This window comes from Pelophylax lessonae (assembly GCF_965119305.1).
Source record: "Pelophylax lessonae genome assembly, chromosome: 7".
NCBI lineage: Eukaryota > Metazoa > Chordata > Amphibia > Anura > Ranidae > Pelophylax > Pelophylax lessonae.
Window position 1 is genome coordinate 106,315,700 of NC_138774.1, and position 26,858 is coordinate 106,342,557.

Consider the following 26,858-nt stretch of genomic DNA (forward strand, 5'->3'; position numbering starts at 1 on the left):
CCACATATTCTTTATTGGGTTTAGGTCAGGCAAGTTTGCTGGCCAATCAAGCAAAGTGATACCATGATCATTAAATCAGGTATTGGTACTTTTGGCAGTGTGGGCAAAGGCTGATCGGCTCCATGTCATGCCACATTGATGAAGTAATTCATGCAAAAGTATCGAGTGCATACTATACTGTACATGGACATACTTTTCGGTAAGCCAACATTTCTGTATTAAAAATGCTTTTTTTTTTTTTTTTTTTTTTATTGGTCTTACGTAATATTCTAATTTTCTAAACTACTGAATTTTGGGTTTTCACTAGCTGCAAGTCATAATCATCAAAATTAAAAGAAAGAAATGCTTGAAATATATCACTCTGTGTGTAACGCATCTACAGTGTATAAAATATATGAGTTTCACTTTTTAAATTAATTTACTGAAATAAATTACCTTTTTGATGATATTCTAATTTTATGAGATGAACCTACATACAGTATCTCACAAAAGTGAGTACACCCCTCACATTTTTGTAAATATTTTATTATATCTTTTCATGTGACAACACTGAAGAAATTACACTTTGCTACAATGTAAAGTAGTGAGTGTACAGCTTGTATAACAGTGTAAATTTGCTGTCCCCTCAAAATAACTCAACACACAGCCATTAATGGCTAAACCGCTGACAACAAAAGTGAGTACACCCTTAAGTCAAAATGTCCAAATTGGGCCCAATTAGCCATTTTCCTTCCCCAGTGTCATGTGACTCTTTAGTGTTACAAGGTCTCAGGTGTGAATGGGGAGCAGGTGTGTTAAATTTGGTGTTATCGCTCCCACTCTCTCATACTGGTCACTGGAAGTTCAACAAAGCACCTCATGGCAAAGAACTCTCTGAGGATCTGAAAAAATGAATAATTGCCTTATATAAAGATGGCCTAGGCTATAAAAAGATTGCCAAGACCCTGAAACTGAACTGCAGTACAGTGGCCAAGACTATACAGTGGAGTAACAGGACAGGTTCCATTCAGAACAGGTCTCGCCATGGTCGACCAAAGAAGTTATATCCAGAGGTTGTCTTTGGGAAATAGATGTATTAGTGCTGCCAGCATTGCTGCAGAGGTTAAAGGGATGGGGGGGGGGGTCAGCCTGTCAGTGATCAAACAACATGCCACACAGTGCATCAAATTGGTCTGCATGGCTGCTGTCCCAGAGGGAAGCCTCTTCTAAAGGATGATGCACAAGAAATCCCACAAACAGTTTACTGAAGACAAGCAGACTAAGGACATGGATTACTGGAACCATGTGCTGTGGTTTGATGAGACCAAGATAAAGTTATTTTGTTCAGATTTTGTCAAGTGTTTGTGGCAGAAACCAGGTGAGGAGTACAAAGACAAGTGTGTCTTGCTTACAGTCAAGCATGGTGCTGGGAGTGTCATGGTCTGGGGCTGCATGAGTGCTATTGGCACTGGGGAGCTACAGTTCATTGAGGGAACCATGAATGCCAGCATGTACTGTGATATACTGAAGCAGAACATGATCGCTTCTCATCAGAGACTGGGCCGCAGAGCAATTTTCCAACATGATAACGACCACAAACACACCTCCAAAATGACCACTGCCTTTCTAAAGAAGCTGAGGGTAAAGGTGAAGGACTGGCCAAGCATGTCTCCAGACCTAAACCCTATTGAGCATCTGTGGGGCATCCTCAAATGGAAGGTGGAGGAGTGCAAGGTCTCTAACATCCACCAGCTCTGTGATGTCGTCATGGAGGAGTGGAAGATGACTCCAGTGGCACCCTGTGAAGCTCTGGTGAACTCCATGCACAAGAGGGTTGAGGCAGTGCTGGAAAATAATGGTGGCCACACAAAATATAGACACTTTGGGCCCAATTTTTTACATTTTCATTTAGGGGTGTACTCACTTTTGTTGCCAGCGGTTTAGACATTAATGGCTGTGTATTGAGTTATTTTGAGGGGACAGCAAATGTACACTGTTATACAAGCTGTACACTCACTACTTTACATTGAAGCAAAGTGTAATTTCTTCAGTGTTGTCACATGAAAAGATATAATAAAATATTTACAAAAATGTGAGGGGTGTACTCACTTTTGTTAGATACTGTATATATAGGATATTTTTTGCATTACTCAGGCTTGTATTAGGTGTCAAATGTGAGGCCTGGTAAACAAACATAACTCAGAAACATTAAATTAGAAACAAAGAAACAGAAGTTTCATAAAACTAGAAGTTATATTTACCAGTTATACAGAAATAATTATTGACATTACTGCTTATATTCCAGTTTTATCAAAAAGAGAAGGTGTGGTGGCTTTTTGGTTTTTACTTCTGCCTTCCTTTGGCCTGCACTGGAATCTTTTATACATTAATGTCCTGTGAGATGCTAAGCATGAAGAATGGCATGAGAATAGCACTTAATGACCACATGAAACAGGTAGGTGTTACTTTTATACAATTCTCCTTATCAGTAGTTTTATTCTCCTTTTTAATGTTAAATCCCTTTAAAATGCTGCAAGTATAGAAGAACGCCTATACTTCTAGAACTCCAGAGTTCTCTTAACTTGATGTTTGAGCAGATAGCTATTTTATTCATTTACAGTACTTTAAGTGGAACTTAACAACCATTAAAATCCTGATAAAATAAATGTTCTTTAACAAGAAGCATACATTCCACATAAATAATTATGCTAACAATTGCCTCCAGCATTGCTCCTTCTCCTTCTTGCTGGAGGCTGCCATTTTGCTGAAGCCCAACCCCCTGAACAGCAGTTTTTGGGATGTCAGCAGTTTGGCCTCTACAAATCAGGCACAGTGCCTATAATATAGAGCAACTGAGCATGTGCAGAGCAGGATGAGACAGTGTATTGCTGGGTTTTAAACAGTATAGCCAGTTAGTTTTTATGTTTCACATAGCTATTCCTGCAAAAGGGGCCAGCCTGAAGTGAATAAAGTTGCACTTTAAATGCCAAGCAGTGTTGTCAGCCCTGTCAAGTTTTCCCCTTGTGAATTACAGAACAATTCTCCCTCTTCTTATCTCCATTACATAATGGGGTTCTGTGGTCCAGGAGGGAGGACTAAAGCCCTGTACACACGTACCGATTGTCGGCCGTAAATATTCGGCCGCCGACCGATCGGCCGATTGTAGGCTTGTTAGTATGATGCTTCCGACAGCCGACAGCGCATTTTCGGCCGAACAGAATCTGTCGTGCAAGCATTAAAATTTTTGTTGGCCAACACCAGAACGGCCGATTGTTCGCCAGTCAGTACAGATTTCGGCCGACAGACAGCAGATTTGCAAGACTGGGCATGCTCAGAAAAGAAAAAAGACAAGGAAAGTTAACCATCACATGACATCACTTCTGCAGTCAGCTGTTGTTGGCCGACAAAATTCGTGTGCAGTCTTTTGCAGTTTTCAACAGACACGACAGCCCTGGACAAAAGACGGCCGATCGTTCGGCCGACGATCGGTACGTGTGCACGGGGCTTAAGTAGAGCTGACAACATTACTTGGGATCTCAGTGGCAGTGTGTTGTCAGTTCATACAGAAAATTATGAGCACGGTGGTTTTCTGGAAGATTAACCAGTATTTTTTTGTACTTGCAGTCTTTTAAAAGCGATAAATCATGGAGAAATGTGCATGTTTTGCAGAGATTTACCAAATATGATTTTTAATAATTCCAGACAAGTATATATAAGTAAATATAAGTAACCTAATGAATAGCACATGTAACTGTAAAATTGTTGCGTAGGCTTCCTTTTCTATCCAGTATTTGAAAAATCACAGCCTAAATATAACTGATTGCTGCCATACAACACATCCACGTTTCATAAGTTGGCCTCTTGTCACTAGATATCCACCAATTTTTAAACCCTTGATGTAGCCTTTTTACATATGTTTCCTTGAAAAAAGTATATCATAGAGCCTGCATGTACTGTACTTTGGGAAACTCCATGTTCAAGGATTCTGATGTTTTATTTCAGAGAAGGGAAGTGGCGAAGACAGTGTTTTGCTTGGTGGTGATCTTCGCACTCTGCTGGCTTCCTCTCCATGTGAGCAGTATACTGAAAAAAACTGTATATGATGGAACAGACCCACACAGATGTGAACTTCTCAGGTGAGATTTCAGGTGGTTTGATGCATCTTGTGTATGTAAAATAAGGGGAGGATGCAGGGATAGCTGCCCAGTGACCAGAAAACAAAGTGAATCCACTATCACATTATGAAAATAAAGGCTTTAAATCCAAACTCTATGGCTTTAAAAAAACTTTGTTTTTTTAAAGTTTTGATAGTGCAGGGAAGAATCACAACCTCTGTCAAGTTTTTATGTCACCATTGGGGCGATTTCATCTTACTTCCTGTCCCCAGTGACACCAAAAGAAAAAAATCAGAGGGTGTGAGTGTCAACACAACAGGAAGGTAAAGAGAGAAATAAAAGCTGACCAAATATTATTATACAGGATTTATTTAATGCCAACAGTTTGTGCAGTGCTTTACAAAGTAAATGGAGACATTACAGTTACAATACAATTCAATACAAGAAGGGTAGGATGACCCTTCTCATGAGAGCTTACAATCTAAAAGGGAGGATAAGTGATCCAAAAGGTAATAACTGTGAGGGATCAGCTGATAGATAAAGTAAAAGGACAGTGTTTAGGTGGAGGCAGAATAGAATTCTCTGAAGAGATGAGTTTTCAGGAATTGCCTAAAGGTGGACAGAGTGGGGGATAACCAGACAGATTTGGGTAGGGAGCTCCAGAGGAACAGACAAGCTCTGGAGAAACCCTTGGGAGGAGCAGGGAGGAGGGCTTGGGTGAATATTAGGATGAGGTTAGTGATGAATCTGTGGGCAGAGCTGCAGATAGCTTGTATGTTGTAGTTAGTATTTTTGAGGGGCAGCAGATGCTCAATGTTTGGTAGGGTGGATAAGCCTGACAGAAAAATTAATGACAGAGTTAGGGGGATAGCCTAATCAACGAGGAGGGAGCTGCAGTAGTCAAGTTAAGAGATAACAAGAAGGTGAATCAGCAACCTTGTGGTATCATAGGTTACCAAGGGGCATATTTTAGCCTGCATTGGACATGAGGATGCTGTAGAACAGTCCACCACTGTAGCATAGGGGACTACTGTCTGTTGAGGGAGAGGAGGATCAGGTAGTTAAACTTTTTTCTCTGCCCCCTCGTTGTAAACAAGCATTTTAAACCTTGGAGTGTGAGGGAGGTTGTTACTTTCCTTGGAGCTGGGCTTTAAGATGAATAACTGAAGGCAGCAGTTAGCTATGAAGGCAAAGCAAAGGACGATAAGAAAATAACGTGCTATGGTCCTTGTTCAGAAATGGCACTTAGCCAAAAATAGAAAAGTGCCTGTACCCCACAGGCTGTGACATATGTTTTGACCATCCTCCACTAAATAAATGGGCTTTTGTTGTTGCTTCTGACTTCATCAGAACGCCCATCACTTCATGTCCTTGTGGCACCATGTCATCCGATCAGGTGACTCAAGACAAACAAAATTAGTGGGCAATGTGTCATTGGACAGGAAAACACAGACAGCAATAGAACACTGCCAGATAGCATGTCCTCTACTGGGCACTGTGTTTGCTTCTGCTGCTGTTGTGTGGACCAATGTATCCAGCAGGGGGCACACTATCCATAAGACGTAGAAGCAACTGCACCATAGGAAAGATTTTACTCCCCATTGACAGAAAGGTGAGTATTAAACAACTTTTTGTGAAGGCTGTTACTAAGATAATTTTTTACTTTAAGGGGCTTTAAGAGAAAAGTGAACCTTTTACTTGCTGCCCAGTATGGGTAAAGTACAATCATTATTAAAATCATTATTGTCATGCTTACCCCTAGCGTAGTTGGTCAGATACTATAGCTAGCTTCTGTGTTCTTCATCTTAGCAGCTCCCTTTCCCATAAGGTAAGCAGGCCTACCAGTTCCTGGCTACCATGCGCAAACTGAACACAGTAAACAGGTAATTGTGGTTGGCAGACAGGCAGAGTGGTTCAATGACAGTCCATGTACAAGGCAGGCAAGGTTCAGAATAGTCAGGGTCAAATCTGTAGTCAAAAGGCAGGCTGAGTTTAGAGAATAGTCTGAGTTCAAATCCAAGGTCATAAACAAGGGAATCCAAACCTGCTGGGAGGGGAGAAAAACAGGTAGTTTGGAGCATGTGTTACAATGCTATCACAAGCATGAGAATGCAGGCTTGGCTGGCTTAAATCAGGTTTTGTCTCCACCCAGAGACTGGCTACATTAATCACCATCAGGTGGACAGGCAGACAGGGAGAATGCATCACGGCCAAAACCAGAATGCTGGAAAGGGAACTGCAGTTGCAATGGAACAGGAATGTTTACATGCTCTTGAAAATTATTACCAATGATAACGTCCTATTTCTTCTGAAAACATGTCTGCATGCCTTTGCTACGAGAACTAATATATCATTTAAAAGAATTACAAATATCACTTTATTTGTACAGAGATATACTGTAGAGTCAGCAGACTTACTAATTGCATAATTAAATAAAAACAGAGGACAAGTGGGTACAATTGGAATTATAGCCATTTTATTGCATTCTAGAAACTATGTAGATTATTACTGAGCAGAGCCTTAGTGGATTTACTAAATTGGGGCCAAAGTTATTATGAAAATCTACAAAGGAATGCAGTCATCAGACATGTAGGATTTAAACGAAGGCTTCTAGCAAATAAATATGCTTGTTTGGATTTACTGAAGACAGGAAATGCCTCTAAATCAGTGGTTCCTAACCTTTTTTGAGTCACAGACCCCTTTAAGAATCTGATGAACAGTATGGTCCCCTTCCCCAGAAATATTCACATAAACACAACTTTGCATAGAATGAATGTGTACTTTTTTATTGCAGTTTGATTGCCTCAGACATATGACATACACAATGTTTGAATAGAAAAAATCTTAACAAAAAACTCCCTCCTTATCATGCAAAAATAATGGAGTGGCACAAAATAGTGGTTGTGCAGACAATGATGATACAAATTAAGGGTAAACATGGGCCAATGACGAGTCAAGAGATACTTAGTGGAGCAGTGGAAGGTGCATCTTCTTTCTTTTCTTTAAATGGGAAATCATTGATTGGGGCAAGGGGGAGAGCTGTTTAGAGAATGTGTTAATTTTTATCTGACCCTCACAGACCCCTAAAACCCATCCATGGACCCCAGGTTAAGAACCCCTGCTCTAAAACTTTCATCTATAGTGATACCTGTTGATGTAAGCTGGTATTGCGGTGCAATTATACAAATCGTTTTGTATGAAGAACAGTTGTTTAAATGGCTTTCCACACTCAGTATACATTAAAGCGGAGTTCCACCAAAAAGTGGAAGCTCCGCTTATCTGCTTCCCCCCCCCCCGGTGCAACATTTGGCACCTTTCAGGGAGGAGGGGGAACGGTCACCTGTTTTTGACAGGAACCCGTCCCCAATTCCATGAGACCCTGCCGGGGTGAGGTCCCTTGGAACTTCGGCCCCCCTCCTCCTTTCTCCGCCACCGGGCCCGTTAGAAAGCACAGCGAGCTTTGCGCTTGCACAGTAGGGAACCGGCTGTGAATCCGAAGGGTTTTAATGCCAGTTTCCCTTACCTTGATTGTCAGCAGCAGCACCCGAGAGCCGATCTGAAAATCGTCTGGGGTGCCGACATCGCGGAATCACTGGGACAGGTGAGTGTCCTAATATTAAAAGTCAGCAGCTACAGTATTTGTAGCTGCTGACTTTTAATTTTTTCGTGGGGGTGGTGGGAGGGTGGAAATCCACTTTAAGGGGGAGGTCATTACTACACAGAAGTGTTGCAAGAAATATGGGTTTTTCATTTTTATAGGAGATACCCTTTGAGATATTTTATAGACATAGACGGAGCTGACCATAATAATCTTCCTTAGGACATTACCAATGAGAAAAACAGGATAGACCTAGATGAAAGTTCTCTGTAAAATTCTCACACTGTACATGATATATACTGTGGCATTAAGCATGCAGTCATTAAAACTGGAGAAAGAAGAAGAAAATGAACACATACCGTAGCTACAGTTGTTGCCAATAGCGACTAACCAGTTTTCACTTTTTTACTTTATGGGTTAAAAATTATTTTAGTGTTGCTGTTGAAGAGTTTGAAAAAAGAAGTGAGGAAAAATCTAACCCTTCCCCATTCTATACAAAACTAAAAAAAGTTATATCTGGAAATATCCGTTTACATGTTTGTTCTGTCCTTAGTTTTTTCTTAGTCTTGAATTACATCGGGATAAACATGGCCTCACTGAATTCCTGTATAAATCCAGTGGCGCTCTACTTTGTCAGCAGGAAATTCAAAAACTGTTTCCAGGTAAGCATCAAAGCATCATGCTTGTTTTATTTATTGCAGTACGCAACACAGCTTTGTCCCTTCCCTTTCCCCATCCCAGCCTTATGTTTAGAAATGAAGGAGCAGCACAACACAACTGCTATCTTTTCCTGTTTGCAAGCTCCCAGTGTTAGACTGACAATGCTTTGCGGTGTATTCCGCATTGCATAAAGCTCACATTGCCCCTCCCTTTTCCAGTCTACATCCCACTGTGCAGGAGATTGGAAGACAAATTCAGGTTTTTAGATAATGTATATAAAAACACATTTAAAGATTTTTTTAAGGTAAACCTAACTGTAAAACTGTAAAACAGCTGTGGGATGGAGGTAAGTAAGTCTCTGGGATGCGTAGGGTTATTATAAGTCGGTAAGGGGCCAAGAAGATAAAGTGAACTTGTCTGAAAATGCATTTATCCTTTGCGCATAGGTGCTTTGAAGCAGGTTGGGACAGGGCAGAAGAAGCACCCCGTAGCCGGCACTGTTCTAGTACAGCTGGGGTGGAAGTCTCTCCTGCCTCCGCACCACCTGGCCGTCACCTGTACTGTGCAGGACTGAGCTGTAAAACTGACAGCTCAGTCCTGAAATTTATACAGCAAGAGTGCAAGAGATTTTTTAAACAATTTTTAACTTATTTAATCCTAATTAGTTTATATTAACTCCTTTCACCCCATCCTCCCTTAGCTTTTTTTTTTTTTTTTTTTTGTGTCATATGTAAACGTTATAAATGTACATTTGTTAGTATTAGCAGATCCCAATTAAAAATGCTTTCCACCAGCAACATTAATCTAGAATATTTTAAAAAATAAATAATTGCAGACTTCGATGGTTTGAGTTATAAACTACTTTAGTTCCCAGATGGAAGAAGAAATATTGGTTACAAATATGTATTTTTTTTTATATATTCATACTTACAGTATCTAGGTGGATGAAGAATCGGTCCGATACTGCATCTGTCCCCCAGCACCTCTAACACTGAGAACCAAGTGATTGAACACCGCCGATCGCTCGGTTCTCACAGCTCTGTGAGCAGAGAGCTGCTGACTGTCAGTCACTGGTTCTCTGCTCTACCCCCTCCTCGCTCACAGGAGTGCTGGGCTGTGGTGGAGGGCGGGAGCTGCCGGCTCAGCCTTTCAGCGGATCACTGAGCGGCTGAGCCGGGTTTCGGTCTAGGCATGTGGGCAGACCCCGACTCCATGGTCGTGATGACGCCCAAGCCTGAACGGGCTCTTTGACGTCAGTGGAGAGTGGACTTCAGCCCGCTCTCTGCTGAAAATGGGTTACAGGAGTGCAAAATGATCTGCAATCCTGTGATCCATAGGAGAAGTACAGCCAAACGAGCCTGAGAAAACCTGAGAAGTCATATCTTTTCCAGAAAAGCACATGAAGCAATCCCTCCATTGTGCTGTTTTTAAGGTCCCTGAACAAAAATTGAAGCGATAAAATATCCTCAGTCACATGTACTAAGTTCATTATTCAGTATTTATAAGGAGGTGTTTGATAGGGCTGAAGGCAGTTAGTGAGATTTGTTTAAAGTGGTTGTAAACCTCAGTCATGGAATCAGTCATGGAATCAAAGCACACATATCTGTAGTGTTTACTTATCTCTCTCTAAAGCTCTAAGTGTTGTTTTTCTCTGATGCTCCTCTGTTATTAGCATCAGTCACTTCTGACAAGTTTTCCCCGACACTTGAAATAAATTTGTGTTGGTGCGGGGGGGGGGGGGGTGGGAGAGCTCAGAACGGAGCTTGTCTATTCACAACACAATCCTTTTGCTGTGTGGAGGGGGTGTGTTTCCTCCAATCAGCTCTCACACACTGTAACTGCAGCCTCTACGCCACCCCTCCTCTGTGCTCCTGACAGATGAAGAAAGATTTTTAACACAAACTTCCCTTTTGAAGGGGTGTAGGGAAGAGAAGACTGCAGATAAACAAGTAAAACCAATGTAAGAGGATTTGTTTCATCTCTGTGTAACATCTGAGGCTATTCACTTCACTGGTTATATGTTACATAGTTACATAGTAGGTGAGGTTGAATAAAGACAATAGTCCATCCAGTTCAACCTGTTTAGGTGTGTGTGGCTGTAATCATCTCACATAGCCCTGGATGTTCTGATCCTTGAGATGTACGTCTAAGAGTCTTTTGAAAGCCACCATACCAACCGCAGAATCCACCTCTTGTGGTAGAGAATTCCACAATCTTGTAGCCCTAACAGTAAAGAACCCCCCACGTTGCCTGAGGTTAAAACGCTTCTCCTCTAATCGCATTGTATGCCTTTGAGTCCTCATGCAATCCCTTTGACTGAACAGCTTATTTTCTAAGCTGAGATCCCCATTGAGATATTTAAAAATTGCTATCATGTCCCCCCTCAGGCGTCTCTTCTCCAGGGAGAATAAATCAAGCGATTGCAGACGCTCTTCATAATTAAGGTCCTCCAATCCCCTAATTAGTTTAGTTGCCCTTCTCTGGACTCTCTCCAGCTCCAACACATCCCTCCTGAGGACTGGCGACCAGAACTGGACAGAATACTCCAGATGCGGTCGGACCAGAGTTTTATAAAGTGGAAGGATTATAGACTTATCTCTGGAATACATACCTTTCTTTATGCATGCTAATATTCTGCCGGCTTTGGCAGCTGCCGCTTCACATTGCATGCTATTGCCTAATCTATCATCAACCAAGACTCCCAGATCTTTCTCCATTTTTGATTCCCCCAAGGGTTCCCCTCCTAATGTGTATTGTGCTTTTATGTTTCCAGTCCCCAAGTGCAAAACCTTACACTTCTCCACATTAAACCTCATTTGCCAAGTCGTTGCCCATTCCGTTATTTTGTCCAGGTCATCCTGTAAAGGTTTACAACTGCTTTAAGGATCTTCAAAATAGTTTTCAAATTTTTGTTGATTTCTTCTGTGCTGATTCAATAGATTTATGCATGTGTTCTTTATCTTGCAGTCCTGCCTCTGCTGCTGGTGCCATAGGCCCAACCTCACTATCACTCCTATGGATGAAAAGGGTTCTGGCGGAAAGTGGAAAGCTAACGGCCATGACTTAGTCCTGGATCGCAGCAGTTCTCGTCTGACAAACAAATACAGCTCTTCCTGAAATGAAGATAATGCAAGCAGCACCCCCATAATGGACCAGAAACCACATTTCCCCACCTGATCATGATTCAGTGTATATATGATGTATATATGATGTCAGAGATGACATGAATGCCTCGTGGGCTGTATATATAGTGTCCACTTTTATGCTGTACTGTAGGCATTTCATCTATTTTCAAGGTAGAAACCTGGAATACCACCTGACCAAGAACTTTTTTACGGGTCACAGGAGACAGGAAATCCACCACCAAGCTTCCTGGGAGTTTTATATTTACTAAAATGCAATTTTCAGGACCCAGAACTGAGGTTATATGTATGTAATATTTATATTCTTGTGTATTTTTAAGGGGGTTGTGACAGGTTGAATGTACATTTCTTTACCTGTACTTTTATCTGTCAACAATGCCAGTATTTAGAAATGGGAGACTCTAAGATCTCTAGTGGAAACAGTAAATCATTTTACTGGTTGTATTCCACATCATTTTGCTGCAATGTACTTCAAGGGAGACAGAATCAGAATGAGCAAGTTGCATGTAATCTAATCCTTCTCTGCATAGACTGTACTGCCTTCTTGAAAGCTTCAGTTTATCTCTTTATGCTTACTGTGGTACACTATATCACTGTAAATCGGAAATGAGCCTGGAGATTATAACGTGAAAACACAAGCACACCTTTCATCATTATGTTAGGTCATAGCACTTTTTTTTTAAGTGTTTTATATTTTGCCTGCACAACCCTTTTAAATCAATTTTCAGACATTCCCGGTACAAAAAGTTTGTTTGTAAGCTAACACTGCCATTCCTATTCTTCATGTAACATAGTTCATTTTATACTAAAAGGCAATGGACTTTCGAATGCCTGATGTGACTGCGTTACCTAAACGACATTCTGAATGCATGTAATACTATAGATATTTAACGTGTTTAAAGGGGAACTCCAGGAAGTATTATTAGAAAGGACTAACAGATACAAGTAAAATCTGTTAATTAGAATTACCTCGCCAACCTTTCTGAGATACGTCTTTTTAAACTTTTCCTAGAAAGCACCACAATTGTGCAGTGTGCTCCAATGGAATTAGTTACCACGATGTTGGTTCTGTAGACTCCATAGACAAGTTCCATTCAGATAATGGAAGAGCCTGGAAGCAGTTAGCTAATGGTACTACTATGCTGTCAGCAGGGTTTGAAGAGTTGCAAATCATAAATGACAGCATGGAGTTACGTGCATTTTCTACCTTTTCTAGTGGTTCTTCCTGGGGTTCTTCCTTAATCAGAAAAAAGATGTGTTTGCCTAATCTTTTATTAGCAAATTTTAAAAAAGCGAATAAAAGGAAAACACAGAGGTGCCCATAGCAGCTCATCATAACCTGTCCTATATGCACTATCTTGATCCATAAGGAATCAATAAGTTGAAATTTGCTATCTGTGGATAAAGTCTGCACTTTCCTTCCATTTATTTGTAAAGAATAGCTGTGTAATATCACTATTAGACAGTCTTACTATAACCCGCCCTGAGATTTGCTGAAATGTACCGCAGTACAACAGTAGCAAGTTGAAGCACAGACATAAGAACGACCACTGCTAGCAATTATAGGAAAACCTTGGATTAGATAAATATGGATGCTGATCATTGATGATCTCGCCTTCCTAAAATATTGCCCGGCACAGTAACAATTTGGCTTAAAAATTAAGTCTTGGTACACATTTTTATTCTTTTCCTCCAGGCGACAAAGTCCAACCAGGGTGCCTTAAGGTTTATTCAGTGGTGTCTTGGCAAAATGCCTACAATTTGCCCAAAAACTTTAATACAAGCCAATAGGTGGATGAAGGCTGCTATTTAGTTATATAAAGCCCCGTACACACGCACCGATCGTCGGCCGACCGATCGGCCGTCTTTTGTTCAGTGTTGTTGTGTTGGTTGAAATGTGCTCTAGACTGCACACGAATTTTGTCGGCCAACAATAACCAACTGCAGAAGTGATGTCATGTTCTGTTCTACTTTTCGTGTGTTTTTTCTTCACTGAGCATGCCCAGTCTTGATCATCACATTTTTGTCGGCCGAAATCTGTACTGACTGATGAACAATCGGCCGTTCTGTTGTTGGCCAACAAAAATTTTATAGCCTGCACACCAGATTTTGTTCGGCCGAAAAGTCGCAATCGGTTGTGGGAAGCATCATACTAACAAGCCGATAATCGGCCGATCGGGCGGATGCCGAAAATTCACGGCCAACAATCGGTACGTGTGTACGGGCCTTAAAGCCACAAATTTCCATTGTGCACCATTACAACTTTCTAGCTGCCGGTGTCCTAACAACTAATGATGTCATCAGTTGGTAAGGAGGAAATCGGACACCTGCAGAGCATGCTTATTTGCCCTGCCCTGCCCCTCTCTGTCAGCACTGGGGTCACATTAGCTGAGTGAGTTAAAAAAACTGTGGGAGAGGAGAAACATTGGAACACTATTCAGTACCAATGTGCGAAGGTGTATTTGCTTTGGAAGACTAAATCACCTCTAATGTTGGGTGTCCTAAGTGTGTGAATTTTGTAAAACTATTAGTTTAGGTTTTTACATTTTAGAATGGGGTGCCTTGAGATTGTGCAGAATTTTAAAGGGTGCCTTGACTGAAAAAAAGGTTGAGAAACACAGCTGTAGACTAATTGCTGAAATAGGAGGTCAATAGCACCCTCATCATACCAACCAATGATGCTGTACAGCCCCTTTGTATGGCCAACATGTTCAGATATGTTATGTATCCTTGCAGGCTCAGCAGGATCACAGGATTGTGGATATAGCAGAGCCTGTCACTGCTTGAAATGAGAGAGCGGGTAGAACTGGGAACTGGATGGTAGCCATGTAGCTGATACACTCTCTAGTGGTGGCAACTGTGCTCTGCTTGAGCAGGAACGCCCACAAATCCCGTTTCTACCAGGGAAGGAGCAGAGGAACTGAAAAGCAAGAAATATAGAAGGGAGTTTTCTTCACATTCAAAAGTATTTAATTGAAGAAGCTTATATAGGTATTGAGATATGAATGTATGCATCTGTGTTGAATTATTTATTGCTCATGAGAGTTTTTCTTTAGGTGCTTTCTGAGACTTGGACTAGTATAGAAATAAGAAATTTGTGTTTTCAGGTCCTTGTCTTAAAGCCAAAAACAACCAGGCAACCAGCATTTTGAGTCGACCTAGCATTAAAAGTAAGGGTCGACCGATTATTGGCATATATCGGAATCGGCCCGGAGGATACCCATATTGCCGATTTTTCTGGAAAGTGCTTGCACGGGAGTGATGCCTGCAGCTAGAGGCATCACCCCGGTACTGGCATCCATAGCCAATGGTCGGCTGTCTTGTAAAGACAACTGATGCGGCTGAGAAGCCGCCCAGCTGTCATTACAAGGAGCGGGAGGGGACGTCCCCCCCCCCCCTCCTGCCGCCTTCCGCAGCTCGCCCGATTCTCCTGTCCCACTGGGAGACCCGGACAACCAGCCTGCACGGCCGATGAAGACCCGATCAAAGCCGCATCTGATCGGGTCTCCATGCAAAAACCCGGAACTGATGTCATCACTTCTGGCTACTGTCTGGCGCCAGATTAAAAAAAATGACAGCATTCAAAACAGCCAAACTTTGTGTTTTGAATGCTTTTAAGTGCAGCGGAGGGGTTTGGGGTCTGTTAGACCCCCAGATCCCCCCACAAGAGTACCTGTCAAGAAAAAAAAAATGAAAAATAATTTTTTCTTTAAATGTACAAAAATATCAGCGCATATCGGCCGATACCGATATGCATTGGCCAAAATATCGGTATCAGTATCGGCACCGAAAAACTGATATCGGTCGATCACTAATTAAAAGGCAACATCTGCTTATCACATCAGGGCCTGCCCATACCAAAACACCACATTAAAATGTAAAAAAAAAAACCTGTGGGAACAAATTGGAAGAAAGGTGACATCACAATCTATCCAACAAGTTCCTGGGAACACTCAATATCCCATCATGCTGGCAAACAGCAGGTGTGTCTGTCACAAAACTCTGGGGTCCTCATCCTGCTAGAAGGACAAGGATATCAGCACTTCTCATGTGCAATAGCCAGGTGTAAAGTAAGTTTATTCAATACCCTTTTTCACATTTCTTTTTTAAACACTACATATGGTTACATGGTGACCTGATCTAATAAATGGGCTTAGCCTTTTAACTCAAGATCTACTTTAATACAAGGCCAGCAATGGCAACCCACATATTTCTCTCATGACAGGAGTACTTTAGAGAACAACGTTCATTCCCAGTCATTTTTTTAACAACATTTTAAGCATGTATATACCATATAATCATTATTTAAACTTCATAAGTTCACGCTAGCATAGATATTTAGTGATTTCAAAATAAACCAATCAAAGAAAGAAAATCAAGGGGGTGCTACTGCTGACCTCCTTCTGTAAAGGAGTTGCTTAGTTATTTTGCTGACTGGCTTTGATTCTTTGAGTCACTGATCTGGATGAGGAAAGACAAAGTTACTTATTTACATACTGGTACTTGGTGAGTTTTTCAAATTATTAAGGCTGCATTCACATGTCAGCTTATAATCGCGGGCAGAACCGCCGCGGTTCCGCCCGCGATTCGGAGATTTATTGCAATTTGCGGGACGCCTAGCGTTGCCCGTTGATTTGCAATAGCCCCCCAAACGCCGAGCGATGTTGCCGCGATTTACGCCCGCCGAATCGCGGCAACATCGCGCAAACAAAATCGCCGGACGCAATACGCTCCAAAGAAGCTCTTGTACTTTTTTGGAGCGTATTGCGTCCCGCGATTTTGTTTGCGCGATGTTGCCGCGATTCGGCGGGCATAAATCGCGGCAACATCGCTCGGCGTTTGGGGGGCTATTGCAAATCAACGGGCAACGCTAGGTGTCCCGCGATTTGCAATAAATCTCGGAATCGCGGGCGGAACCGCGGCGGTTCTGCCCGCGATTATAAGCTGACATGTGAATGCAGCCTAAAGCATGCGGGTCACCATGACAACAAAGCAACAAGCATTTTTAGGAGGAGTCAACAATGGCAGCCTTCATGTTTCTTTCATGACAAACCTTTAAGCGCTAAGTCCACCTTTCATATAATTTTGCATGATACGCACATATTTAGCGTTCACAGCCCCCTACTCCTCCCACATCTTATTGAATTTTGGGGTTCTTCTCCCCACATGCTCGTCATTTTTTAAAAAACTTGGCCCGGCTGTGCATAGCATGCCTCTGTGGTAAAGGCTTGCAGTTTTCAATAGAGCACAAGTGCGGTAATGTCACTGCACTCATAGCCTATTAATATTTGGTCCAGCCCCTTCGGACTTGCGGCTGAAAGAATAGTCTTTAGGAGTCTGTACATTGCACCCACAATCCACTGATTGTGGTTGCAATGCTTTGCAGGCTCAAATGCAAAAAAGTTATTAAATGCACATTCTCTTTAGGCAATGTGGGTGCATTTAATAATTTTATTTGCAAAAGCTGGAATATGCCTTTAGAGAAAGGAAATACAGAACCTACCTTCTAAAAATTCAAGTCTGTGCATGAGCATCATTAAGCACATGCCCATTTGATAGATGCAAACTTTTTTTTCAATCAATAATTTTTATTGATTTTCAAATACAGGTGAAAAACAGAAAATCACATTAACAGAATGTGAAATAAGAAAATAACCACAACAAGGTAGAACATTATCCAAAAGTGGATGATACAGTGTTCAAACAATAGTATAAGCTTTGTACAGGTGCATAGGCATTATGCATGTAAAGGTCAACATAGTTTATTCTGATGCGGGTGGGGGGGAGAAGAGAGGCGTCGAACTACCCCTACTCAGAACCCCTAGGGGAACAATGTCACCAAGCCACGGGTCGTCCACACCTCTCATCGTCCCCAGGACCAGAACAAGTAGAACTAAGCTAAATAAAGGGTTACATTATGAGCTTCTAGTATCAGGCGTTAAATAGGGCCATTCTGACCAAGCTTTTTGAAATTTGTGATGGGTTAAAGCGTTGAAGGATAGGGCTTTTTCTAGTTTATAGTTCTCATTAACCAGGGTGATTGCCTCAGAGAGATTTGGGGTGTCTGTGGTTTTCCACTTACATAGTATTAAAGTTCTGGCCGCCGACAGGAGATGTACAATCATTTGTCTATATGTTAGTGGGTATAGTTCGATGTTTAGATTCAATAATACTAACTCTGGATTGGGAGGCGTTAAGATTCCAGTGATGGATGACATACATTGGAAAATTGCTTTCCAAAAGCTTGTGAGGGAGGGGCATTCCCAGAGGACGTGTTGTAGGGTACCTACTCTACCACATTCTCTCCAGCATAGTGGTGAAAGGGAGGGATTAATTTTGGATAACCTATAGGGAGTGAAATACCACCTATTTACAATCTTTGTCATCATTTCCCAATGGTTTGTGAAATGTGACAGTTTGTGGGTCGAATTGATCGCTATTTGCCATTGCTTTAGGGTGAAAGAGTGATTAAGCGTTTTTTCCCATTTTAGCATATTTGGCGATTTAGTTTTGAGGGAATCAGATGTAAGACAGGAGTAAAAGAGAGATATACCTTTAGTTAGGGGCGGTACTGTGGAGATGAAATTCCATGTTTGGGAATTAGTTAGTAGATCTGATATTGGGTGTTTGGCTAAAGTGAAGATTATCTTGGAAATGGTGAGTGACAGGTCATGAGGGAGGGAGAATTCCTGGATAATTTCTTCTTTGTCTTTAAGCCTACCATTACTGTAGAGTTGTTTTATGAGTGACAGACCGTAATCCTCTAACTTAGTGACATTAAGCTTTTTAAATTTAGATTCTACTATCTTGATAGGAATATCAAAGGCGTGGAAAAGGTTTACTGTAGGAGTTAGTTTGGAAATAGCTCTCCAAGCTTGCAGAGAAGCTTTGACTGTGATGGGAATGTTGGGCCAGTTCCAAGGTATCCATACATCACACTGAAGCATGAGTATCAGGTTTTCAGTCGGTACTAAGTCTTTCTCAATTAATGCCCATAGTGGGGTTTCACTGCTGGTGCACCAATGTTTTATTTGGTCTAGCCTTGAGGCCCACCAATAGGCTTGTAAGTTTGGTAGCCCAGCTCCTCCCATAGATTTGTGTGCAGTAAGTATATTGAAGGCTATGCGGGCTTTTTTCCCTGACCAAATACATTTTCTAATAATGCTTGTAAGGGCATTCAACTGTGTTTTGGGCATGGGGACGGGTAGTGCTCTAAATAAGTATAAAATTTGAGGAAGGATGGTCATTTTTATTACCGCCATTCTCGCTCCCCATGTTAGGTCAATTTTTGAGAAGTTATTAAGGTCTTCACAGATTTTTTGCTTTAGGGGTTTTAAATTCGAATGGATAAAGGTCAGAGGTTCGAGGTGTGATGGTAATTCCTAAGTAAGATATTTTCTCATCTGTCCATGAGAAAGGGCAGTTTTCTAGCAACGTTTTTTTGTGTCAGGACTAACATTTAGATTCAGGACCAGTGATTTGGAATTATTTACTTTATAGTAAGAGATCTTACTAAAACAGGTAAGGATAGTGTGGGTTGCAGGTAGGGATGCTTCTGGAGATGTCAACATCAAGATATTGTCATCTGCAAACAAAGTAATCTTGTGTTCTGTGTCACCAATGGTGAAGCCTCGTATGTTGGGAGAATTTCTTATTGCTTAGGCTAGGGGCTCAATGGATAAGTTGAAAATTGTTGGGGAAAGGGGGCATCCTTGTCTTGTAGTAGAGTAGAGTGCCATAATTGCTGAATAGATGTTACCCTTGATAGATGCAAACTTGATCATTCCAGCAGGGCTGGAGCTTTTTTTTTTTAGCAAAACATCAACTCCAATTTTGTGTACAGTAATCAAAGCATTATACAAAATAATTTTCACAAAAATAAAGAAAAAATGTATTTAATTTTTCCAGTTTCTCATGTCTTGGATAGATTGCCATTTGTTAAATTTTGTGACTAATCCTTCTATCAGTTTAGGGTGTGTCACTTTGTTTTTTAATAAAGCTCACATTTTCTACCAATAGTTTTACATTTTCTGTAAACCATGTGACTATACTCGTCCCCCTCTTTCTCTTGTACTATATAGCACAGCTTATAATCATCAAAGAGTGTGAACACGGGACTGTTTTTAAGGTAGTGCATTATGCTTCTAAAGTGTACTATATATTAAAAAGCAAAAACGTGTTCTTTTTCTGTTCTGGATAGAGTGGTGAGGGGGTAGGAGTAGGACCCATGTCCAATTTTTATCGCCATCTGTGTTAGGGGGATATACGCCTGTCATACACAGCTCAAATTTAGATCGATCCAGCATTGGGGATAAGCTTGGGTTTGGTCCGAACCTATGCTTGGCTGAACCTGGAAGTTAGCAGTCAGTGCCACGCCAATGAGCTGTAGCTGGGACATTCCCGACCCCTAGCTTCACATACACCAAAGGACGCGGATGCGCGTGACATCTTTGACCTAATATGGCCACATGGCCATAACAGGTCATGGCAATAAGGTCACAACTGGTCAAGTGATACCATTTGTGTACATGCAGCTTTGGTGTGGGGAATAACAGGCTGTGGATTGTTGGACTGAGAACGACAGCTGTCTTCTACGATAGTGGTATCAAAAAATTTAGAGACTAGTTTTGTAACATGCCAACAGATGGCAGCACAAACGTCGCTGTTTTGACACCATTAAGGAGACTTAGCGCAAATAGTAGAAGCTACTTGACATGCTTCAAAAAGAAGACTTGAAGGACACATTTCAGAAGTGGCAGGAATGTTGGGACCGAAGTATTGCTGTGCAAGGGCACTATTTTGAAGGTGATAGTGTGTAAGTCCTGGTTCACACATATGGGATGCAGGAACCCTTCCAATCCCCTACGGATTCCCGCATTGCACTCAACTCGCAGGCAGTTCACACCGCCCAATTGTGAATCGCTGGCGGTGTCAATACAAAGTTAACGACACGCCCAGATCAGTTTGCATATCGCAGTGCGAACTGTCAGTTTGGACATGAATCGGATAGCATCGGTGTGGTGCAGGTCAGGTCTGGAGGAACTAAATCTTCACCTTATGGACTGAGCAAGGCTGTTGAAGGTAGGGTTCCTGCATACCCACACTCCCCTGTGGTGGTACATCCAGGGTGTTCTTCCCGCCATGCATGGCAGATGCCACAGGTGAAATTCAGCTCCTCCTCCTCCGCTGACAGCTGAATGAGTCATTGGTCGTTAAGGATGCGGCGGCCCACTCCTTAACAACCGATAAGTGCCACATAATTTTGTTCACATTTCAGCTGTCAGTGAGGAATTCCCGCTGATAGCTGAAAGAACCGAGCCTGAAGGTAGCGGTGCATTTGCACGAGTACCGATCCTTGTGCACATAAATAGTATCGGCAGCGATATCAATATCAGTGCAACCCTAGTTTAAAGGAAAAGTTCACCTTTTAGAAAAAAAATAAAGAAATGCACAGATCACTGGTGCCATGCAGGTTTGCCAGGATATCTGTATACCCATACATCCTGTACGGCCAGGCAGGTACACAGACAGCGCCGGGGTAGTTCATTGAGAACTACAAGCCAACAACCTGCAAAGGATGCAGGGGCTTGTAGTTCATTCATACACAGAGCTGGGTAAATAAATGACGTGGCCTTGTGGGTGAAGCCCCATGCGGATGCGCTGATTTTAAAAAGTGACAGCTAGTATGGGGAACTTCTCCCCGTACTGCTGTCACAGGGAGAGAGGGCAGCGGGCATGCTCTATCCTAAAAACAGGTGGAAAATGTAACATGTTCCCAAAGGTGAAATTATCATTTAAAAACCAGGGGTCTCCAAACCTTCTAAACAAAGGGCCAGTATACTGTCGTTCAGACTTTCGGAGGGCCGGACTGTGCCCTATGGGAGTAAACAATGCCCGATCTATGGTATTAGTAGGAGGAATAGTGCCCCTTTTTTGTTGTCAGTAGGGAGGAATAGTGCCCCATCATTGGTCTCAGTAGCAGGAATTATACTCCATTGTTGGTGTCAGTGTCAGGAATAGTGCCCCATTGTTGGTGTCAGTGGCAGGAATTATACTCCATTGTTGGTGTCAGTGTTAGGAATAGTGCACCCTTGTTGGTGTCAGTGGCAGGAATAGTGCCACATTGTTGGTGTCAGTGTCAGGAATAGTGCACCATTGTTGGTGTCAGTGTCGGGAATAGTGCCCCATTGTTGGTGTCAGTGTCGGGAATAGTGCCCCATTGTTGGTGTCAGTGTCAGGAATAGTGCACCATTGTTGGTGTCAGTGTCGGGAATAGTGCACCATTGTTGGTGTCAGTGTCAGGAATAGTGCACCATTGTTGGTGTCAGTGGCAGGAATAGTGCCCCATTGTTGGTGTCAGTGTCAGGAATAGTGCCCCATTGTTGGTGTCAGTGGCAGGAATAGTGCCCCATTGTTGGTGTCAGTGTCGGGAATAGTGCCCCATTGTTGGTGTCAGTGGCAGGAATAGTGCACCATTGTTGGTGTCAGTGGCAGGAATAGTGCCCCATTGTTGGTGTCAGTGTCGGGAATAGTGCCCCATTGTTGGTGTCAGTGTCAGGAATAGTGCACCATTGTTGGTGTCAGTGGCAGGAATAGTGCCACATTGTTGGTGTCAGTGTCAGGAATAGTGCCCCATTGTTGGTGTCAGTGGCAGGAATAGTGCCACATTGTTGGTGTCAGTGGCAGGAATAGTGCCACATTGTTGGTGTCAGTGGCAGGAATAGTGCCACATTGTAGGTGTCAGTGGCAGGAATTATACTCCATTGTTGGTGTCAGTGGCAGGAATAGTGCCCCATTGTAGGTGTCAGTGGCAGGAATTATACTCCATTGTTGGTGTCAGGAATAGTGCCACATTGTTGATGTCAGTGGCAGGAATTATACTCCATTGTTGGTGTCAGTGGCAGGAATAATGCCTCAAAGGCCGGATAAAGGCAAGCAAAGGGTCACAATTTGGAGACCATTGCCTACCATTCCATACTATATCCAAGGTGGAAAAAATGGCTTTAGATATAATTTAATGCCAGGTTTGAACATTTCTATAACTTCAGAGCTGACATGGGAATGTGATACACCATGCCAAGACTATATTCGTAAATTAATACAATTCTATTAAATACACATTATGGAAAGAGGCAACTGAAAATTTGGCTAAAAGCAAAGCTAAAATCATATCTGCCAACAATCCAATTCTGAGAATATGCCTAGGTTCTCCCAGAATAGTACAGATACACATACAGATCAGTGCAAGCCAGCAATACAGGCTCAGTCTAGGAGATGTCTTTAAACCTAAATAGCAATCAAAGGGAGGACAAATATCTTAGTAGAATTTTTTTTAAGGAGCAGGCACACACTACAGTCCCAAATCAGGTCTTATTCACAATGTCCAGGAGCTTTCTGCCACCCAGGATCCACTGGTAGATCCTCAGTGAGGGAGATAAAAGATCCTTCTCCAGACTTGGACTTTAGGACAGTGCTCTCCAGGAAAATCCATATCTACCAACAATTATATCTACCAAAAAATCATATCTACCAACAATCCATTTATCAACCAAACCCTGGAGAACCAGAGGCTTGCGTAGAACTTTTCCATTAGAGTTTATCCACTCGCCGACTGCTTCCGCAGATACATATGGCAGCAGGTCGGCAAGTTCCTGCAAATCGCCATACCTGTATGACACTTCGTGGGAGGGATCACATGTGTGCGCCCATTCGCCAGCGGGGAAGCTAAGTGACGGGGCCGGTGGCCACGATTGCCGCTGGGCACCCGCGATTGCTCCCCGTGGAGAGAGAACGTCAGTCTGCTGTTGTAAACACAGCAGACCGTTGTTCTCTTAACAATCATCCTCCTATTTAGGAACACAGGTCCCTGTGTTGATTCCATAAGCCCATCCCCCCCCACATTTAGAAAACACCCCCTAGGCATACATTTAACCCTTTGATCGCCCCTGGGTTAACCCCTACCCTGACAGTGTCATTATTACAGTAACAGTGCACATGTCTAGCACTGATTACTGTAGTAATGTCACTGGTCTCCCCAAAAATGTAAAAAATGTCAGTCAGGTGTCCAATCTGTCCGCCACAATGTCGCAGTCCCGCTAAAAATCGCAGATCCCCACCATTACTAGTAAATAAATAAATAAAAAAAATAAATAAATAAAAATTACATAAATCTTTCCCCTAGTTTGTAGACGCGATAACTTTTGTGCAAACCAATCCAAATACGCTTATTGGGTTTTTTTTTTACCAAAAATATGTAGCAGAATACAAATTGGCCTAAAAGGATGAAAAAATGAGATACTTAATTTTTTTTTTTCATTGGGAATGTTATACAGTATCTCACAAAAGTGAGTACACCCCTCACATTTTTGTAAATATTTTATTATATATTTTCATGTGACAACACTGAAGAAATGACACTTTGCTACAATGCAAAGTAGTTGGTGTACAGCTTGTATAACAGTGTAAATTTTCTGTCCCCTCAAAATAACTCAACACACAGCCAATAATGTCTAAACCACTGGCAACAAAAGTGAGTACACCCCTAAATGGAAATTTCCAAATTGGGCCCAAAATGTCAATATTTTGTGTGGCCACCATTATTTTCCAGCACTGCCTTAACCCTCTTGGGCATGGTGTTCACCGAAGCTTTACAGGTTGCCACTGGAGTCCTCTTCCACTCCTCCATGATGACATCACAGAGCTGGTGGATGTTAGAAACCTTGCGCTCCTCCTCCTTCCGTTTGAGGATGCCCCACAGATGCTCAATAGGGTTTAGGTCTGGAGACATGCTTGGCCAGTCCATCACCTTTACCCTCAGCTTCTTTAGCAAGGCAGTGGTTGTCTTGGAGGTGTGTTTGGGGTCATTATCATGTTGGAATACTGCCCTGTGGCCCAGTCTCCAAAGGGAGGGGATCATGCTCTGCTTCAGTATGTCACAGTACATGTTGGCATTCATGTTTCCCTCAATGAACTGTAGCTCCCCAGTGCCGGCAGCCCTCATGCAGCCCCAGACCATGACACTCCCACCACCATGCTTGACTGTAGACAAGACACACTTGTCTTTGCACTCCTCACCTCGTTGCCGCCACACACGCTTGACACCATCTCAACCAAATAAGTTTGTCTTGGTCTCGTCAGACCACAGGTCATGGTTCCTGTAATCCGTGTCTTTGGTCTGCTTGTCTTCAGCAAACTGTTTGCGGGCTTTCTTGTGCATCATCTTTAGAAGAGGCTTCCTTTTAGGATGACAGCCATTCAGACCAATTTGATGCAGTGTGTGGTGTATGGTCTGAGCACTGACAGGCTGACCTCCCACCCCTTCAACCTCTGTAGCAACGCTGGCAGCACTCATACATCTATTTCCCAAAGGCAACCTCTGGATATGACGCTGAGCATGTGCACTCAACTTCTTTGGTTAACCATGGCGACGCCTGTTCTGAGTGGAACCTGTCCTGTTAAACTGCTGTATGGTCTTGGCCACCGTGCTGCATCTCAGTTTCAGGGTCTTGGCAATCTTCTTATAGCCTAAGCCAGTGATGGCGAACCTTGGCACCCCAGATGTTTTGGAACTACATTTCCCATGATGCTCAACTACACTGCAGAGTGCATGAGCATCATGGGAAATGTAATCCAAAACATCTGGGGTGCCAAGGTTTGCCATCACTGGCCTAGGCCATCTTTATGTAGATCATAGATAATTGGTAGTGGTACAGCGTCAACCTATATCAAGCACAAATGATAGGCAACACTGATTAATGTATAGTCCAACAAAAGTGCAGATATACTCCAAAAGGTCAGATATCAAGAAGTCCAACACCAGGAGATGGTATCACGGTAGGAGAAGGAGATCACCACGTGCATCAAACAATAAAGATGTCCTCTTACTGGAACCAATTGACCACCGGTTAGGGTAGGTCAAAATGGGCATGTATTCAAATGATTCCCTGGAACAGGCAAATCCCCAGAAAGCAAACAGATCAATACAGGTAGCGATTCCAAAAACTCCACTCAGGTGTTCAGCCTTAAATGACCCAAATACCTCCAAAGATAGAGAACAAACTCCAATGGCATAGTAAACTTCTTTATTAGATAAAAAGCAAATAAAATTGGCAACTCACATGTCCAGCAACAGATAGCGCATGGAATAATTAGGAAGCCAGAGTAAGCATATTGACGTGCGGGCGTGCCTGACAGGTTTCGTCACAAATAGGACGTTGTCAAAGGCGATATTTATCCATCTTTATGTAGAGCAACAATTCTTTTTTTACAGATCCTCAGAGAGTTCTTTGTCATGAGGTGCCATGTTGAACTTCCAGTGACCAGTATGGGAGAGTGAGAGCAATAACACCAAATTTAACACACCTGAGACCTTTTAACACTAACAAGTCACATGACACAGGGGAGGGAAAATGGCTAGTTGGACCCAATTAGGACATTTTCACTTAGGGGTGTACTCACTTTTGTTGCCAGCAGTTTAGACATTAATGGGTGTGTGTTGAGTTATTTTTAGGAGACAGAAAATTTACACTTTTATACAAGCTGTACACTCACTACTTTACATTGTAGCAAAGTGTAATTTCTTCAGTGTTGTCACATGAAAAGGTATAATGAAATATTTACAAAAATGTGAGGGGTGTACTCACTTTTGTGAGATACTGTATAGAAGAAAGTGAAAAATATTTTTGTTTTTTTTTCAGAATTGTCTTTTTTTGTTTATAGCGCAAAAAATAAAAATTGCAGAGGTGATCAAATACCACCAAAAGAAAGTTCTATTTGTGGGAAAATAAAGGACATCAATTATAGTTGGGTACGGCGTCACACGACTGCGCAATTGTCAGTTAAAGTAACGCAGTGCCGAATCGCAAAAAAATGGCCTAGTCATTAGGGGGAATATTTTCCAGTCCAGAAGTGGTTAAACGTAATGCATACAGGTTGGAGTAAAAGTTAGTAGTTCATTCACCCCATATGAGCTTTAGTTCAATGCGAATTATTTGAACAACTCAAAAGAAGCTGCTGACACACCACATCCAACATTCCTCCCTCTATTACCTGAGAGGAAATGCTCAAGGAATTGAACGTGTAAGCATTTTCAGGGCTCTCTGCCGGCCTTTTGAAAAGCATCTTTGTGGCATGGTTACAACTTCAAATTGAAGAATATTGGACTGCAAATCCTTGATTTGTGCTCTAATTAAAACCTGCCGCTTTGCAGTGGAGAGCCAGGTACTGATCTGATACACATTTTTGTCAAAGTCATTCTTTGAAGGCAAGGAAGGTAAAATAAAGAAAATCTATCCATAATTTATGAAACAGGCTCAGCTTTGAGCTTGCGCATGTGCAACTTGATATACAAAACTTGAGCTCATC

At 42.2% G+C, this 26,858-nt stretch overlaps 1 protein-coding gene across 3 annotated transcripts in view; it reads left to right on the top strand.

Annotated features, from left to right (window-relative positions):
• The window catches only part of LOC309560740 (endothelin receptor type B-like), a 476,715-nt gene that overhangs the window by 41,837 nt on the left and 408,020 nt on the right, over window positions 1-26,858 (top strand). For 2 of the 3 annotated variants that reach the window (XM_082264378.1, XM_082264379.1), the window contains exons 5-8: window positions 2,285-2,434; window positions 3,982-4,115; window positions 8,246-8,354; window positions 11,320-11,759. In XM_082264378.1, coding sequence (XP_082120504.1) covers window positions 2,285-2,434; window positions 3,982-4,115; window positions 8,246-8,354; window positions 11,320-11,469 — 543 coding nt within the window. In that variant the 3' untranslated portion in view covers window positions 11,470-11,759. Of the gene's footprint in view, window positions 1-2,284; window positions 2,435-3,981; window positions 4,128-8,245; window positions 8,355-11,319; window positions 11,760-26,858 lie in introns of those variants that run through there. The other variant, XM_082264380.1, reaches the window with a different exon arrangement.